At 39.1% G+C, this 18464-nt stretch overlaps 2 protein-coding genes across 2 annotated transcripts; both read left to right on the top strand.

Moving 5' to 3' along the window:
* Positions 1 to 3060: 3060 nt before the first annotated feature.
* Positions 3061 to 18222, top strand: LOC106167115 (myosin essential light chain, striated adductor muscle). Its single transcript, XM_013545820.2, has 6 exons — positions 3061 to 3201; positions 3497 to 3524; positions 15376 to 15522; positions 16012 to 16179; positions 16947 to 17033; positions 17337 to 18222. Exons 1-6 carry the CDS (start codon positions 3199 to 3201, stop codon positions 17375 to 17377), a joined length of 474 nt encoding a protein of 157 aa, XP_013401274.1. The 5' UTR covers positions 3061 to 3198; the 3' UTR covers positions 17378 to 18222.
* On the top strand, positions 5202 to 15030 carry LOC106167116 (myosin essential light chain, striated adductor muscle). The gene is made up of 5 exons (XM_013545821.2): positions 5202 to 5527; positions 12947 to 13093; positions 13394 to 13561; positions 13885 to 13971; positions 14546 to 15030. The coding sequence occupies exons 1-5, from the start codon at positions 5494 to 5496 to the stop codon at positions 14572 to 14574; spliced, it is 465 nt and encodes a 154-aa protein (XP_013401275.1). The 5' UTR covers positions 5202 to 5493; the 3' UTR covers positions 14575 to 15030.
* Positions 18223 to 18464: the final 242 nt, after the last annotated feature.

Below are 18464 nucleotides of genomic sequence, written 5' to 3'. Positions count from 1 at the left end.
ATGGCTGTACGGATGGATGAATGAATGGACGAACGGACGAACGAACGAACGAATGAATGAATGAATGAATGAATGAATGACGGACGGATGGTCGGCTTATTGGATTAAGCACCAAGACGCAGACGCTCAGTTAAACAGGTGTAGGACCAGGCAGGTGTGTGGGCAGAGGTGAGGTATGTGACACGAGCCTTTCACGGTATCTCATATCCTGCATGTTACAGTCAGAAATCAACAAATATGGTGTACGTCGGTCACCGAGTCAGAAATCAACAAATATGGTGTACGTCGGTCACCGACTGTTACAAGAAAGGTGTTACAACTGCTATCTTTAATACGTACACACGGATCAGGCATTTTCCTGGAAAAGGGGACATGAGGATTAATATTTTTGCATCGCTTCGTGCGGCAAGAAATCAATATAATAGCGTATGATGAAGATCGACAATTTTTAAATTTTACATAAAAATATAATACAGTGTATATAGGGCACAGATGTGGATGGCAAAATCACTTGGTTTTGTCTCGTTTCAGTTGTTATATCATTGTTTGCGTTGGGGGGGGGGGGAGGGTTAGAATGTGGCATCCCAGAAACAGAGTGAGAAACTCGAATATCACCATGCCCCCATCCCCTCTGAAACAGCTAACGCCAAGTAGAAATGTTGTGTAGTAGGAAAGGTATTTCTTTTGGAGCCCAAATATAATAGAGATGCTACGAGGAGCATCTGGCAGCAAACAGATGAAAACATCTATTAATACCCTCTGAAGTTCTGAAGTATTTATGTTTATGCCACTTTTTCTCTTTCTGTCTGTCTTTCTTTTCTTTTCTTTTCTTTTCTTTTTTTTTTTTTTTTTTTTGGGGGGGGGGGGGGAGGGGGTGCATCAGAAGATCAGAAGGTACCACTAGAGTATTAAAATACGGTTCAACCCACTCCAAATAAATACGTAAAACATCTGGGCCCGGTTGCACCAACCGGTCGTAAGTGAGGCGTAGCAGTTGCGCCGGCGTAAACCGGGCGCAACTCTCTACGCCCGAGTAAAGCCAGTTGCACCAAACTAGAATAGTGTTTACGTCGGTCTAAACTTAGTCGTAAATTTACGCCTGCCAGCTAGGTGGTGTAAGACGGTCGTAGCTCGTTGTCCACTATGGCTAGGCAAGCACAGAGAGAGTTTGATGACAATTATCGTAGTTAACGTAGAAAATGTGGGTTGTTATTTGTTAGTTTCTTACTCAAAACTTCCGTCTGTGTAGCATGGTTTAAAACAAAAAAAAAAATATATATATATATATATATATATATATATATATATATATATATATATATATATATAAGTGATTACTAAATACATCATATGTGTAGCCATGTATATGTATATGCATATGTTCAAATTAAATCTTACCACTCATGTAGGTACGTCTTGGCTCTCAGCAGTACGGTTTCTTTAATTCTTTTCACAATTTTTGACGAACCATAACTAACCATAGTCATTCTTTCTTCACATTTTATATCATTCATATTTTACTATATATAAACATAGAGACGAAAGCTTAAAATATCAACATTTCAAGGCTCATATAATATGTATTAGGTCTCTTGTATTTCTTAATCTCCAAGATGTAAGCTCGATTGATTAAATGATACCTCACGGTGTAACCATAGTTAAGAAGTAAGAAATTGTCGGCACTGTTGTAAAATTATAAAAAGAGAGCAATGTTGGCGTTTTTGCATTATTTTCAGACTCAAAAGTTTCAATAACAAATGTGAAGGTGTTACAACAGCATACTATAATAGCATACTATAATATTATAATATTTTGATTCGGAATATATTTACGATTTTATTGCTATATATCCAAGGCAACATCAAAGTTAACGTATTTTACGTTCTTATTTCTAAATCAAAGTGGAATAATGTAGCTTATGAATTACTCCGTCTCTGAAATGCTCATTTTGTGTTTATTTTTGTCATCATTCCATTATGACTGCAGCTGAGAACACCATTCACGTATTGTTGGCCAGTGACGCAACGGAGCGTTACCCAGGCGTAGTTACGACGATCAGTTTTTGTCTTGGTGCAACAGGCGTAAGCAGGGAGAGTAAACCTGGCGCACGGACGCCAGGCGTTGCGGTTTACGACAGTCGTAGCCGAGTAAATTTACGCCCTGTTGGTGCAACCGGGCCCTGTTTTGTTGCAGGGTTATAAACTGCACTATCATAGGAGTATTATTGGGTATACATCTTTTCCCAGTCATCCATAGGCTAGCAAATCATTAAAGAACGTGATTTATTTTATTGGATTACAGGTGATATATATAACTGCACGCCTCGTTGGAGGGACATTGCGAAGTTGGCAAGAAGTCACTTAAGCGCGCTATGCACCCGTTGCCAAAAACCTCCAATTCAAAACAACAGTATTGCGTTAACAGCATTGCGGGTAAATTTTGCGCATATAGATCGTTATCCTTCCCGCCTCAGCACGCGTTCCGCTTCTACTATATACCCTCTAGGTAACCTGCTGTATTATTATTGTTGTTTTGAAGCACACCAAAACCTGCTTCCACCAATGATAAGCCGGAAGCCCCAAGAAACCCAGGAGAAACTGTTAGAGATCCCTAGTAGCAGATGGTAGTGGGGAATTCTCAGGTAAATAGACCAACAAGCGAAATGTATTGGTCTATATGCTATCGTCTTCCTATCCCCCCTGTATAACCATATTGGCCACAAAACAGCGCCGGCTTTACTGGCAGGCTTGTATCGAATAACAACTGTGCTCCATTTATACGATGCAGCGCATATGCGGCTGCTTGCAGACGATCTGAAGGAAGACACCTTTTTTGGAGTTAGGGCACTGTGCATATGAAGGGGAGGGATGGGTATAAAAAATCAGTAACCTCATCTAGGAAAAATAGCAAAATTTTGAATAAAATATTGGTTTTGATGTATTTATTTGGTAGAAACATATAGTAAGAATATACATTTTGAAGAATTCCTAAGTTTTGAGTGAAATTTGACGCCCTATCTGTGCATCTTGGCGCAACCTGACACCCCTCTCATCCGGCACGTTCTATCGTTAAAAGCGCCCCCAAGCGGAAAGGGGAGTCAATACGTGCTTATCATTCCTGTTCTTTGGATACAGCAGGCTTCAGTTCGCTTCTCTGTAACACGCATCGCACGTCCGAGGATTTTACCACACAGACATCATGGTAAGTTTGCAATAATTTGCGCTTCAATTTTTCAGTGTCTATTAAATATTCCGGTGTGAAGATTGCTGTTGAGTATTTTGTATTCTTTGAAGCATGATTTTTTTTCAGCAACGTTATCAAATTTCAAATAATTCTTCACGTGACTAAGAGGGCGGAAAGTGAACTTTATCTTTTATAAAGAACCAATTACAATTTAAACTAAGTCCCCCAACTGGAAAATGTCTGTCAGTTCAGTGCTTTATGAAAGCTAAAATATACAGTGGATATTTATTTATTCAATTTCTATCTTTTACAGACTGATCTTAGCAAAGGTGAAATCGAAGGTAAGCACGCAGTTTCTCCCCCCTACCTGGACTGACTAATTGCGAATTTCCCCGGATCCTTAAAAGACGCTTCGAGTCTCTTTCACAAGAGGAATATATGTTTGAGAGTGAAATAATTGGAAAGAACTTCGAGTGGTTTCAAAATCGATTTTTGATTTTCATGTGGGATTGTATCAGTGTGTGCATTCCACCTGGTTTGTCGTTACTTGGAAGCCGCCCTGTGCGACTGCGTAACCTCAGAATCCAGGGATTTCGAACCTGACTCCCAGAATAGAAAACCTGTAGATGGTGATTTCCATTTCTTTGAATTTCTAGCCCGTGCCTACCATTGGAAATTATGCATTTTGATAAACCTATTTGCAATGGAGGTTACCTGCGCTCCAAAAAGGTGGTTTTTATTCCTCTTCGAATTTGACCTCCATTTTTATTGATGACGTCACAGTTGGCAGGTGTCTGGTTATCCTAGTTAAGGGACTTATGTCGGGAAATGTCAGAAAAAGGAATCCATTTATATCAATCGGGAAGATTTCCTGGAATTGATCCCTCCTTTTCACATCATACTTTAAAACATCGCGTGTGTATTGTTTCAACATTTCGATGTCACGTTTAATGCCTTATTTCACATTTTTATGAAAATCTTTTATATCTCATTTTGCATGACTGACGAATTATTTTCACAAGAACTTCATTTGGAATTAGACTTATGGTGAAGTTCCTAAAGATATTTGCAAACTATGTTCTCTTATCCTCTCTCTATTTTTTTTAAAATTTCATCTCAAATTAAAGATAAACTCACAATTTTTTGTTCCTGCCAAGATATAATTTTGCTATGACGATCAATTCCATTGCTGGAAATTAACGATTTCAAAAGAATATTATAATATACAACTAGATGAAATCGCAAAGGCATTTTACGCCAAAACCTTAGATACTATACTTCCTTTGCAAACCTGATTTAGCTAAGGTATGGTATTATATAACCGCCTTCCTTTTGACCCACCAAATCTAGCATAGCTGCAAGGTTCAAATGATATGGAACAGAAACAGGTGCAAAGCAGCGGCCAACACCTTGCTGCCCGACGCAAGAGCCACCTGGCGGATTAAATTTGGACTAACACCGGCTAAGGTGGGGTAGATCAGATTACCTGCCGACTGTGAATATTATTCCAGTTTAACTCCCAGCCAGGAGTTTTTCTTTATTTCATTGTCATCTTTTCTGAATGGGAGGATATTTTTGGAAACTTTATCTGCGCAGCGTGGTACTTTTGAATTGAAAAGAAATCTTTAAAATTCTCACCTGGCCCGTAGTTGGTTGAAAATTCAGCAGATTGTTGTCCCTTATTCAGGGGCGGATCCAGAGATATTTTCTGACAGTCTTCTAAATTATTTTTGTTGATCCATCCTCCATTTTTGACCGTCTTTCGACAGAGAAAATAGATACCCGTCAATGTAAACTTTAAAATCTAACCGTCTTCCGGTAGACTCAGAAGACGTCCAGTCTCAATCCGTCCCTAGTTATTGCTGGGGAAATTTTAAATAATTTTTTGCAATTTACGTTCAGAGAGAGAGAGAGAGAGGGAGAGGGAGAGAGAGAGGGAGCGAGAAACCCCCATTCCCGTATTCTGAATTCATTATCACTTCACGTGTTTGACATGAAATATGCTAGGGCCCTAATTTCCGTCAGTCCTCATAATGCCTCGTGTTTAAATGTTAAATAAACACCAATGTATGCCGCGAAGCATTGTTAAATATTTAACATAACCCTAGTTTTGGTGGTGGGGGATTAGAGCCAAGTCTTAGAGTATAAGGTTGTATTGACATTAAGCGTTCTCAGTAAGACGCACGTCAATCAGGGTCAAAACGAGAAAGAGATTGTTTTCGGAGTCGTCTGCCAAGAACGCTGACTGATCGTCTGCTGCATTCCGAGAGCCTTATTCCGGTGGATTTTTCTCGAAAGTTTCCAAAGACAATGGCGAAAAAGCTGGATCCTGAAGAACTTGAAGGTAAGGGTGTTCTTGTTTTTTTGTTGCAAGACTTTGATGTGATTTGAGCGTGAATAACTCTACACTGATATATGGAGCCTTTGGTATGCTGACTCACGCAGATTAAATTTGCTCTGGATTTACACACCTTTACTCGACCTCGATGCTCGACGAGATGGCAAGTGTTAGAATGGGCTTTACCAAGCAATAAAAAGAAATAGGGATAAGATATCGTTCTATCTTTCATGAGTATTTCCAAAAACGCCAAATTTTCAGGGCGGTTTCTATTGATGATTTACAGTATTCATGTAGCAATGAATAAGTTTGTAAACATTTCTTTTAAGAGGTCATAACAAAATACAGCAGGAGTAGGAAATATAACAAAAGCATTGGATGTGAAATATAACAAGAACATTTAACGTGTAAAGTGAGGGTTAGTAAACTAAGGGTATTACAACCCCGCAAGTGAAGAAACTACGCACATTAGGGACTATGGATGTGATGGAACGCCCTTAAATGCTGAAATGTTACCCTTTTCGCAGTTTCACCAGTTATATCTTAACTATGGAAAGATTGAAAACATGTCTAGAAAACCACGTTCAGATGGTTAGGGAATGCGCAAATATTTACGTTAAAGCGGATAAATATTTAATTAAAAACCAGCGTGAATTCTTAAAGTTTGTAAAGGTGAATCCTGCAGCTCTTCTTAAAGGCAGTACGGTTAAACAAACAGAGTTGGTCTCAAACTATGACTTCAAGTTGAGCATTGTGGAGCTGAAATTCTGAATTTTTACATGCAACTCACGTAACACTGTTCTGTCCTCGAACCGTACGAAGATTTTCAGGAAAAATATATATATCACAGGGTTGGGGGCGGGGGTTCGGCTATAAAACAGGGGTGGGACCTAGTGTGAAAATAAGTTTAGGAGAGGGTGGGGTGGGGCGGGTGTAACCGGATCCTCCTTTTTGGCCACATATATTTGTTGACATGCTGCTAAATAAATGTTGGATCCATGCATAAAGATAAACGCTGACCCCCCCCCCTTCCCCCCTCCTGGCCTGATAGAGTCCTGAACCCGTTGGTATGTTTCATATTTCGTGTAGTGAAAAAAGGAAGAAAAGAAGTACTGTAATTGTAGGTGCCGATAAAATGCATATTTGAGATCAAGTGTAGGGTAAAATATTCGGCTTTTTTAGTCAGTGTGTTTACGCACAGTTATCCCGCTGTTTTTAAGATAGCGGCAAGCCTATATAGGGCATATTGTGGAGTACGCACAATGGCTTAATATTTATGGTTGAAGTTGTGTGTGTGTGTGTGTGTGTTTGTGTGTGTGTGTGTGTGAATTTTCAACATTATTCATGAATGCGAAAAGGGATTGGGTCGCTGGGAGATGATTTTTGTAATAGTTTTTGATATGCCATAAATGATTTAATAAATTATCAGTTTTTTTCAATATCTGTAAAGCAAGCTAAGAGAAAAGTTCACAAAAAAAAAATCTGTCGCCCAGGTAGAGAGTACTGTCTGCCCGACCTCATATAGTTGCTTTAGTGGGTATTTTCACCTCACTTAATGATGTTAAAATGCAGCTACCTTGTCTAGAAATAGAACTGGCGTCCTGACCTTTGCGAGAGGGACCGCAAATTGACACGTGCCACGATATTTATGCAGGGTGAAACGTCTTACTTTTACGTCATGCTAGCTAATGGGTGAGGGGTTAGAGATAAGTACGTATGCATCTCTTGAAAATGGCGGCCTCTTTTTCGCGGCTAGTTCTTATCCGAGCGAAAAGTGGAGAGATAATGTAGATTCGTATAGAATTGAGTAAGGGGATTTTTTAGAAGAGAATTTGTAAGAAAATGGTTGAATTTTATTTATTGTTGGTAACTATTAAGTAGTCCCTGAACATAAGAAAGAGAACAATATTGTATATACCCACCTCGATAAAAGTATTTGATAAAGCCAAATTTCAGTGCTGAGAATTCATATTTAAATTGTTATAAAGGGAAAGTTATTCGCCTTTTACATTTGTATGGTTACGTTGGAACAAAGACTTTCAATTGCGATAATTTTTACCATTACTTTAGATTCTTAAATAACCAATAGTCGCACTGAAAACTGGCATGACAAATATTATGATACAGCTGAATAACGTTATTGCTTTAATAGATTAAAACTATGTTCACGAGAACATTTGGTCATTACCATTACTGGTAGAAAACAAATAGCTTTCCTTAAATTAATTAACTATCAGTTAATTATACTCTAGCATCGGGTGTATAGTCAACCCCTTCCTCTTAATATGGACCTATGAAGCACGAGAGTCCATTGATGTTCATGTTTACCGAGGGAAACGATAGGGGTTTAACTACGTTTGTAAACATGGCCGTGAAAACCACTTCACTCGTCGTCGGGCAATCGCGCCGTGCTCCCAAGCACTGAGAAGATTATAACTCGTATTTCGGGGAGCAAAGAAGTTGTGTGTATATTTCGGGTGGGGGAGGGGGGACCTGACTAGTTAGTGTTTTGTAGAACCTGTTAAGCGCATGTTTCGCTCTTTGTAAAATTCCGTCATTTTCGGTCGTTATTTCGGCCTTTTAAATTCTTTGTGTTTAGTATAAAACAATTTGTCTCAAAAGTGAAAATAAATGAATAGATAGATAAATAACTGAACAAATAAATAATCGTATTGTAAGTAAAGGTCAGGAGCAATCGAGAGGTCAAATTTGTGGCAGTAACCGCCTCAAGGGTCGATATCAGATATGGCGAGTAGGGGTGGGGTTGGGGGATGAAACGCGGGGTAGGCCTATTGGCGTTCTTTAGACTAATAGTGATATTTTTGGTAAATGTAAATACAAAATATTCTGATAAAAATCATAATGCTGGTGCATAAGCTGCAATTAACATGCTTACTATACATAGACATATACACATATACGGTATGGGCATATTGGAATGTAAGTACTGGAAGCAGGGCCTCCGCCCCAGTTGCATTTAGCAGTATAGGCTGTTATAGTGTATCGTGTAGAAACCAAATGACTGTTTCATTGGTCTACCATGTTAAATCCAGCAGCACAGCCATATAGTCATATAATTATGCACAGCCCCTGGCCCTAGAAATACCGGTATGTTTCGATTCAAAGAAAACAGAAGGGTTGAGGTGAGGGTGAGAGCACAAGATGAGAGACCCCCCCAACCCCCCCACCTTAACAGTATGGTCAAGTTTTATATATAAAGCGTGAGAAGAATCATAGTCCAGAGAAAAGCCCGATTAATCTCCACACCTTATATAGACGGTGATCGAGAGAAGATATGTGTTCTTAGAAAGTCAGGTAGGTGCTCTGAAAATAAACAAGGTAATATTCACGAGCCTCCCAGAAATAGGCATGTCCGCCCACCACAGGTGTAGAGATCTGTGTAGAAATAATTGGGAATTATAATTATAACTCGTCGATCACCTGTTTGTAATGTCACCTGATAATGTAGATTTTTGTGTTGGTGTTTTTGCGCGTAAGCGTACATGCGTGCTTGCAGGATAGGGTTTAAGTCTACGTCGAGGTTTAGTCTAACTGATAATAACATTTTTATTAATACTCGGACATTTAAACAAGTTTTATCGTCATTAATCGTTTATGAAACTAGTTGCTGTTGCACTCGATGAATGGTAGAGAATAGATTTTTACCAAAACTAATTATGTGAAAAAAATCTAAATCGTGTCGAGAATATGCAGGCCTTTTACAGATAAAGCACTGAAGTGCAATAATCATCACACATGCTACAGTTAGATGGTGAATTATTAATGATAGTATTGTCATGAACATGAAAACTAAGATTTTAAAACAAACGGGAACAGGATATAAAGTCACTATTATAGAAAACAATTAAAATGGCAATGCAAACAATGCAATCAAGAGCACGGAATCTAACATTGCATTTTTTAAGGGCCATATGTCTTTATTATGAAATTGATCAACTGAGATTAAAAAAATACATGGTCTAAAACCTTCTAAGCACCTCTTGTTAACAAAATGTCATTTTGGATTAGTTGAAGGGTGCAATAGGGATCACGTGCCGGCAAGAAAAAGATGGGTAACCCTGAATATCAAGTGGTTATGAACTGAAAAGTGACATCCAGAAGATATTGATTGAGTGTTCATGTCTGTAGACTTTTAACGTGAGCATAAATATATTTCGTTCCTCTAAGCTGTTGCTGCTTGTAGCTGTTCGAATAACCAGACGATTTGGCTGTCACGCACACACACACACACACACACACTAATAAATATAATAATTTCAATAAAAAGGAGCAAAATGGAATTCGGCGCTATCAAAGGTTCATGTTTTCATGACTTAATGAAAATAATAATGCGAATTGAATTTGTCACAAATTGGATCTTAATGTCTGGTCTTACTGGATTCTTACACCGTAGATCCCTGGGGTACCCTGAGTTTCAGAGATTAATAGGAACCGGTCTCCGTCATCAGAACACCTCTTCTGTCCCAGGTACTCCCTGAATATCCCAGGGTGTAGGGAAGAAAGAGTAACGTTTCACTGGGAGTCACAGGTGTTTTCCAGGTGTCCGCATTTCAGTGTAGATCGTGGGTAGTGTAAACATAAGAGCGATCTCTTCTGGTGGAGAGATGATGTTAGCTTGCACATGTTTTTTTCATTAAGATTCCAACAAAATTTTCCTCGCGTTTTTAATCACGGGTGCTTAAGGAAAAAGATGTGTCGCTATGCACGTTGGGGAACGTACGTAAAACATACGAAGATCAGTACATGCTAACAGCTATAGCCATGCAAACGGACAACACTAGACACGCACGCACAAGTACATGCACACGCAAACGCACGCGCACACATGCAAGCACCTACAGTAACCTGTGCATCCCGTGAAGTCTTATGCCCATGCAGGCAGCCACTCTTTAATCGGTTTTGATATCCGTTAAGATTTCTCCTTAGATCCCTTTCGTCCAGGTCCTAGCCACTACCCGGTTTATGTTTTTACCTTAAGGCACCTCGGGTGTATGAATTATAACGTGTACGAGGGTAGAGAGTTCTCAAATCTTTGTTCGTAGTGCTTGGACGCCTTGCCGGGTAAAGATTAATATGGAGTGCACGCTGATACGAAACACAAATAAAATCCTATTGTAAAAGATGAGGAGACGCGTTCATTATTGAAATCTATTTGAAGCAGGTGTTATATTATAGGGAAATTCAGTGCTAGATAGGTTTCTGCCTTAGAATATATTACAAGTAAAAAATCAGTGTAATGTGCTAGAAGTATTTCACAAAAACTTGACTCTTGGCCAATTTTACCGACATCATCACTTTCTCACGCGTACGCACATGCATATGAAATGTGAGAAGCAAATGGATCATTTACGAAACCTGATGGTCTTGCTCTGTTTGGTCATTTTCACTCCCAGTTTTATAAATACTGGTAGGAGTTTATCAATATTTCGATTTGGTTCTGGACTTTTTTTTTTATCGTGTGCCGCCAGGCCGGACATGCGCACTTGAGATAAGGCTCCCTTACCACTTTCCAACTGAAGCATTCGGTGTGTAGATGATAAACACATAGATATAAAGTAACTCGACCTTAATTGAATACTTATCTGAGTGTCTTAAATGTTAAAATGCCTCGAGTAGTTGAAAGGCTAAGTAGAGGTACTTGCAGCAAATGCCTATCTAAGAAAGAAAGTGGGTATAAAAATAGGGCAATTCTCTTAAAGAGGAATCGTTTCCGTGGCCAGCAACATAAAATGATCTTTCACTTATACTCATTTCATGCTTGTATATATTAATAAAACAAGGAATACGGAACGAAACTAATTCGACGCTTTACCCCACGTTAGGGTTTGTTTTTATGGCGATGACCTGAGATCTTATGGAAGCGTAATGATGTCCCGAAACCAGAAATCCTCTCCCAATAATCTCCCTTTCAATCTCCACACCCACCTCCGAATCTATTATGTCGTTCCCAAATAAGGTAGCGAGGCTGGCTTACAGGTGTACTGCAAAGATAAGCAGGCAATTTCTATCAGTGTTTTCAAGAACAAGACTTCTGCTAAAACGTACCTTTAAACACAATTGTAATAAGAAGTTGAATTTTGATACCAAAGACATTGTGTGTGTTTGTGTGTGTGTGTGTGAGTGAACTATTCCAATCGTCAAGCTTTTGTGATGAAAAATACTCAAGGTGATAAATTGAAGGTTTAAGGTGAAGCCCATCCTCTTGGCGCCCTAAGGACTATAAATGCTCACAGGTGAACCTTGAGCAGGATGCGGTATCGGGTTTCCCCTTTACACCTGCTGGTTAACGCTTTCAGGAAAACAGTAGGCAATTGAGGGATTCTCAATCCAGACTCCAGACTGTGATGTGTAGAATTTCTCTTTGGCAATTGACTTAGTTTTTAGCCTTCTTAGTTCTTAGCCGGGGAACCCGACCTAAATTTTTTTGTGAGACCGGGACCTGGAACTACTAGACTTTTATCAAACGAATACAAGACACAGAAAGACAAGAGGCCACACAATTTTGTAAGCACACTAAGAATGTACGTGTAACAGCCACAGGTGATTTTAGAGAAAAAAATGTATCAGCATAAAAATAGGTAAAAACCCTACGTACAGAGTGTATCGCAGGCCCTCTGTTATCATTGAAAAATACTCAATTGATAAAACTGGATATAACTGAAACGTATGGCTACCCGCGGGTACGCCTTTACAGTGAGTTGCCGTTGGTTTCAAGTTACGGTTGTACCTAGCGTTGAACATAACCACCGCCTGTGGTGAAACTTGATAGAGAGGGGCAGATAATTACCCCAACTTCTGTAGGACGGAACTTGGTATTTTTCCTTGCTTAGGCAAGTATTACTATCGGCAGTGGGTTGTACGAGGTGAGCCCATTTGACATATGCAAAGGTTTTCTTTGGGGAATAATCTTACTGAGTCTGTTTGTGTTATGCTATTCTTGTCTTTCCTTACGATGCCTCGCAATCAGTAGAAATATCTCTTGAAGACAAGCATTGGCATCGGAAGCGAGACTTTGTATTAGTCATTTTCAGTAGCAAATTTTCCCTGTGGTCAGCATACCAAGGTTAGACTATTTCATAACAGATTATATGCCATACTTTCATTGATACTACATTGTTTGTTTTTTGCTTGTGTTTTTTTTCTTGTAAAAATTTTTAGTTATGACGGTCACTGTAAAATTGTTCTCATAGTAAGCGTCTAAAATCAGTTTTTACAACTAACACAATGCAGAATCTGAAATGTTCCAAGAACGCACCAAACACATTCTCAGCATGCGGAATGTCATTCGGCCAAACTCGGTGATTCTTAACCTCCGCGATAGTCACGAAATTTGCCGAGTTATCCCGAATGTAAAAACACACCACAACGTCTCACATTCTCACATTCTCACCTAACACATTTCAGATGTCAAGGAGGTATTCGATCTGTTCGACTTCTGGGACGGAAGGGACGGATTGGTGGATGCCGCCATTGTAGGGGATTTCCTCAGATGTGTGGGACTGAACCCGACACATGAGGTAGTCCTCAAGAACGGAGGGACCAAGAAAATGGGTATGTTTCAGTGGGTGTTAAAGGCATAGCCAATTTCACGATTTTCCGTTTTGTATCGTCTTATTACCTACCATTTTATCAATGAATTGTCTTCCATAACCCTGATAAACTACACAAACGATCAGATAAAACGTACCTGTCATATATTGACAAACGTTTGTATTTGCGATGTCTTTGTCTATATTAAAAGATTTTAGTTTTCACGTTTCCTGTAATTCCTTCAATTGAAATGCATGTTTAATCTCACTTTTTCCCCCGAGTATAAAAAGATGACGAGGAGATTATATTTCTCTTTTCTAGGCGAAAAACAACTCAAACTAGAAGAAATCATCCCCATATATCAATCAGTCAGCAATATCAAAGATTCGGGGACCTTTGCGGACTTCATGGAAGCTTTCAAGACATTTGATCGGGAAGGTCAAGGATATATTTCATCGGCAGAGTTACGTCACGTGCTGACAGCAGTCGGTAAGAGAGTGATGACGTCACTAGGTTACAAAATTTAAAGAAATGAAACAGAAAGAAAGAGAGAAAGCGACATTTAAGAATTTGGTAAAATAATGATTTAGAAAAGGCAAAACTCAACAAGATATCATTTGACGTTGGTTTATTTGCTTTATGAATAAGACGCTTTGGCAAAGGTGAAGACTACCTTAATTAAAAAGATGCTTGACAGTAATGCCTTTCCTGGGTTAGGTGACGTCATGATACTGTGAAAGAAATCAACCAGAGTTTAATTCGTTCTGCTCCATTGTATAACCATGCTAAACTCGTATAACATATAATTTCAGGAGAGCGATTGTCCGATGAAGAAGTGGACACAATTCTGAAGATGACGGATATTCAGGAAGATTTAGACGGGAACATAAAATATGAAGGTACCGAGAGCACTGTTGAATTTCATTAATCCAGGGGCAGGAAGGGGGGGGAGCTCAGGGGGCACATGGCCCTCCCTTAGCACCCACGTATCACCCACTTCCACCCTTCACTCCCCCCCCCCCCCCGCTTACAATAGTATAACGAGCGAGACAAGACAGAAGATGCCAATTTCTTAACCCTTGTGCCCTACATACTATGGAGAAGTGGAAAAGTCATTTTGTCCTTGTGCCCCCCCCCCCCCCCCCTTTGCAAAACCCTGGATCTGGCAATGTACATGTACGGCAATCGGTTTGATTGAGACAGATTAAGCTATTGCATGTCACAAATGCATACACAAAGCACTATTGTTCTTTTTTAACATGTGCGTGTGTATTCCCCACCTCTAATGTAGATTACATTTTCTCGTAAAGATCGTGTTCTTAACTATACATTGCAGAACTAAAGGAGAAGAATTTCATCAGCTGTGTTAAGTTATAAGAATGATTCTTAGAACTACAGGAGTTATTGGAAACTAAAGGAGTTATTCCGTGCCTGTCTGATGTGTTTTAAGTAGATGCATTTGCTTCTTTCCAGATTTCATCAAGAAAGTATTGAAACAGTGACAAAGGAATGAAGTTATGGTTTTAAAAACACAGAGATTCCATGAAATGACTAACATTCAAACCAAATGGACCAAGATTTGTTCAACAAGTCAAGTTGCGCATTCCCGATGGACATATTCAAATGCATGCTCAAATACTTAAATAGTTTAAGTCCATATAATCAGTAAATTGACTTATTACGATGCATAGATAGCGCTTTACTAATGAGAAAACAAACAGTCATCCAACCCAGAGAATGAGACTTTAAAAAATGCGTTTATTGCTTTATACACTTAAACAGTTGTAAAGAAATATTTAAGAATGTCATTAATTTCTCTTCAATGAAGAATTGATAGTTGAATCACTATGTCAGAGCATTCTGTGTTTTTGTATAGTTGTCATTTAAGTTCAAAATGTATATCGTGTAAGTTGCTTGGCTTAGCCTTGATGTTAATAAAGTATTATAAAAATACGGAATATTGATGTATTTTTTGCACTATACCGGTGAATTGCTCAGACTGTATACATATCTCCATTTATGTGTTCGCATACACTTATGTTTGCAAAGGCATGCATATGGTGGTAGGTATATATGTACATGTATACAAGTAAATCTGTAAAGGCACATTTCAAGTTTGGAAAAGGTAAAATAATGCTCCTTTTAAGATAAAAATGTGTTCGCACTTTCCAGAACGTGTCGATTCGGCACCAAAACTGAATACACTCAAAACTCACAAATCCATCACGTGGTAACCACGTGCCTTTTCAGACATCGTGTTTTTTGTCACGTTTTGATCACACTCTCTCCACGTGTTCTTTCAGATATCAAGGAGGTGTTCGATCTCTTTGACTTCTGGGATGGTCGTGACGGCTTGGTAGATGCTTTCAAAGTTGGCGAGTTCCTCAGGTGTTGCGGCATCAACCCAACAAACGAGACAGTAGCGAAGAATGGCGGCACAAAGAAAATGGGTAAGTCCATCTGGCTGGCATGGTGACGTCACTGAAGGTGGCCATACATCACAACAATCGCATGACGTAATCATGACGTCATTGTAACACAATTATAGCCGTGTTATGTTTCTTTATATACTTATGCATTTAGAAAATTATGCATGTGCTCATTGTGTTATAGTGTTATTGTCGTTCCAGTTTAATAATAATAATAATAATAATAATAATAATAATAAAGTAAATGAATAAAAGTTTATGAATAAAAATTACGAATGACTTCTTCCACGTTTTCATTCCTATGCGATGAATGATAACTGAAAGTAGATTTTAGTGGTAATTTCAGTGAAAAAAATTAGGGTTCATTTCAAATTAGAATAGTAAACTGTTCTCAGTTTCAGAATTGAACAAATTCATAACGAGCATGCATAATTTGTTTAGCAGGCTACTCTTAGTTTACATCGGAGATACTGTTCCTGTACTACTATTTTTGCTTTTTGATATATCCAGGTGAGAAACAATACAAGTTCGAGGAGTTGCTTCCAATCTACCAGGCAGCAGCCCAGATCAAAGACAGTGGAACTTTCGCAGACTTTATGGAGGCATTCAAAACCTTCGACAGGGAGGGTCAGGGACTCATCTCAGCGGCAGAGGTTAGGCATGTATTAACAGCTTTAGGTGAGTACTCTGGGTAAAGCTGGGGGTGGGGTGGGGGGTATATCGTTTTGGTATTGTGCAGCCTTGGAGGTATTATCGTTGAAGATATGTTCTGTGAGAGAAGTAAAAATAGTTTTATAATCGGAAATTTCAAATGGGTTATTTCTTGTCTTTTCTTTGTGTGTATGTGTGAGTGAGCGTGTGTGTGCGTGCGTGCGTGCGTGCGTGCGTCTACTTGTCTATATGTAAAGCCTAGGTCCCAACCGAACGCACGGACTGCTACATGTGCTCTACGGCCAAATATGGGGAAAACGTGGGAGTTCGTGCGTGAGGAGCACGTCCATCGTGCGACTTTTGGAGGACGCAAACAGCACGTAGAAACTTTTCGACATGATCAACAGCCGCTTGATTCCTTCCTTGCGATCTAGCTACGTCCTAACCGGACGCAAGGGACCCAAAAAACCGTGAAACGTAGTTGGGACCTAGGCTTAAGCAACGTACCTTGAACATATTTGGAATCTATTGGATGGGAAAGGAAAGATGGAATAACGTTAAGCTAAAATTTAAGGGGACAAGCCCTGACCCATGGATACTTTTCATGTAATATTTACATATGCATGTACATATATCCGTATGCAGGGGGTAATTGGGTGGGTGGGGTTAATTGGCCGTAAGCATGGAATAGCGAAACCCGCTTTATTGCATTATTCATCTGAAATCTTTTAATGTCTAACCCTGTATTTTTCTTGATAAAGTAAACTGATGTTCCTCCACTTTTTTCTGTGCAGGTGAACGCCTTTCAGATGACGACGTGGACCTTATCGTAAAATTTACCGGAATTGAGGAAGATTTAGACGGAAATGTGAAATACGAAGGTAAAATTCACCCACATAGCTAATTACCAATGAGGTTCTTTTCATCAGCGTTGTCTGTTTGTGGAAAAGATGTAGAAAATTGGAAATCGGAATTAATGACAAACAAGTTTAAAATATTTTTCTTTAAGAGAAGTTTATTACAAATATTTTAATATTTTTACTCCCCAAAAATAAGATCCTAATTAAACTTTCTATGTTACCCCACGTCTGTATGTACTTTAAATTCATACACCGGACAAATCGTTATATTCAGATCAGTGGTGCAGAAACTTTATATCTTTATTACTCCTTTTTTTCTTACAGATTTTATCAAGAGAGTGATGAAGGGTCCAGATCAGAAATAGGCGATCTGAGGATTTTAACTTCACAAATCAGCTGCAAATACTATCTGCAATCTCTCTGCTCAGCTGTGAACTTTTTAATTATCTCATAAGGAGACTGACTGAACGAACGAAGCCCTGTCCAAGCTGACGTCACTTCCGCACCCATTTTGACCAAGCGGATGTGACGCCAGCCATTGACGTCACATCTGTTGGGTGACGTTTATGGGCGGAAGTGACGTCAACAAAAGTATACGTGTAATCCTCCAAGGAACTCGGATGAACCATTGGCGAACTGAAGTGGTGTTAACAACGATGTACTCACAAGCTTTTTAGTTTTCTATTCATTTGTAACAACATAGTTAATTGCGTCTTGCAATTGTTTCTTTAAAAATAAATCTTTTGACCGGCCGGTCTCTGGGTCTGTTACACACTTTGTAATATACAGAACAATCTGTAAATTCATTTTTTAGATTTTAATTCCAACGTTCACTTGTAATTACTCTACACAACACATAATTTGTAGAATTTCAATGGGTAAGCCATTCAGACTGCGTCTATCAAGACATGCATAGCAATAAGACACACATTCATTGTAGCTTTGAACTTCTTTTGATGGTGTATCTATTTCGTTCCTTACCCACCGTTTGCCTGTGACCATATCTAATTGTCTATGTCTAAGGGAGTAGTATCTCACAGGATGGCCGCCTACACGGTGGCAGATCCCGTGGTATGTACTACTGAAGGGTCTGTTAGGCTCGCCCATCAATTTGTGCACTCTTCGTTGACGACTCTTCCTCCCCATGTGGAATGGTTGGGCGGACAGTGCAGTGTATTACTGGACAATAAAGCGTGCCCGTGTCCATTAACTCTTTGTGCTTGTTGTCAATGTTTTTTAATGATTATAAGATAATTTCTCTGGTGGATCTAGGATTTTCTTTGGATCGGCTGAGAGTTGGGGTGGGGCAAGGTCTTAAGATATGCCGTAGACGAGTGCAATTTACAATAATTTGGTATAATAAAAAAATGAATATTTCACATTCCGCTCGTCATTCAACTTCTGTTCACTTTTTGCAAAGAAAAGATGGGGGCACTCTTAAGTGAAAGGGAC

The sequence above is a fragment of the Lingula anatina genome, chromosome 10 (genome assembly GCF_051362555.1).
Source record: "Lingula anatina isolate TDL-2025a chromosome 10, LinAna3.0, whole genome shotgun sequence".
Lineage (NCBI taxonomy): Eukaryota > Metazoa > Brachiopoda > Lingulata > Lingulida > Lingulidae > Lingula > Lingula anatina.
Note: the sequence above shows the minus strand (reverse complement) of the source record. Positions and strands in the feature narration are given on the sequence as shown.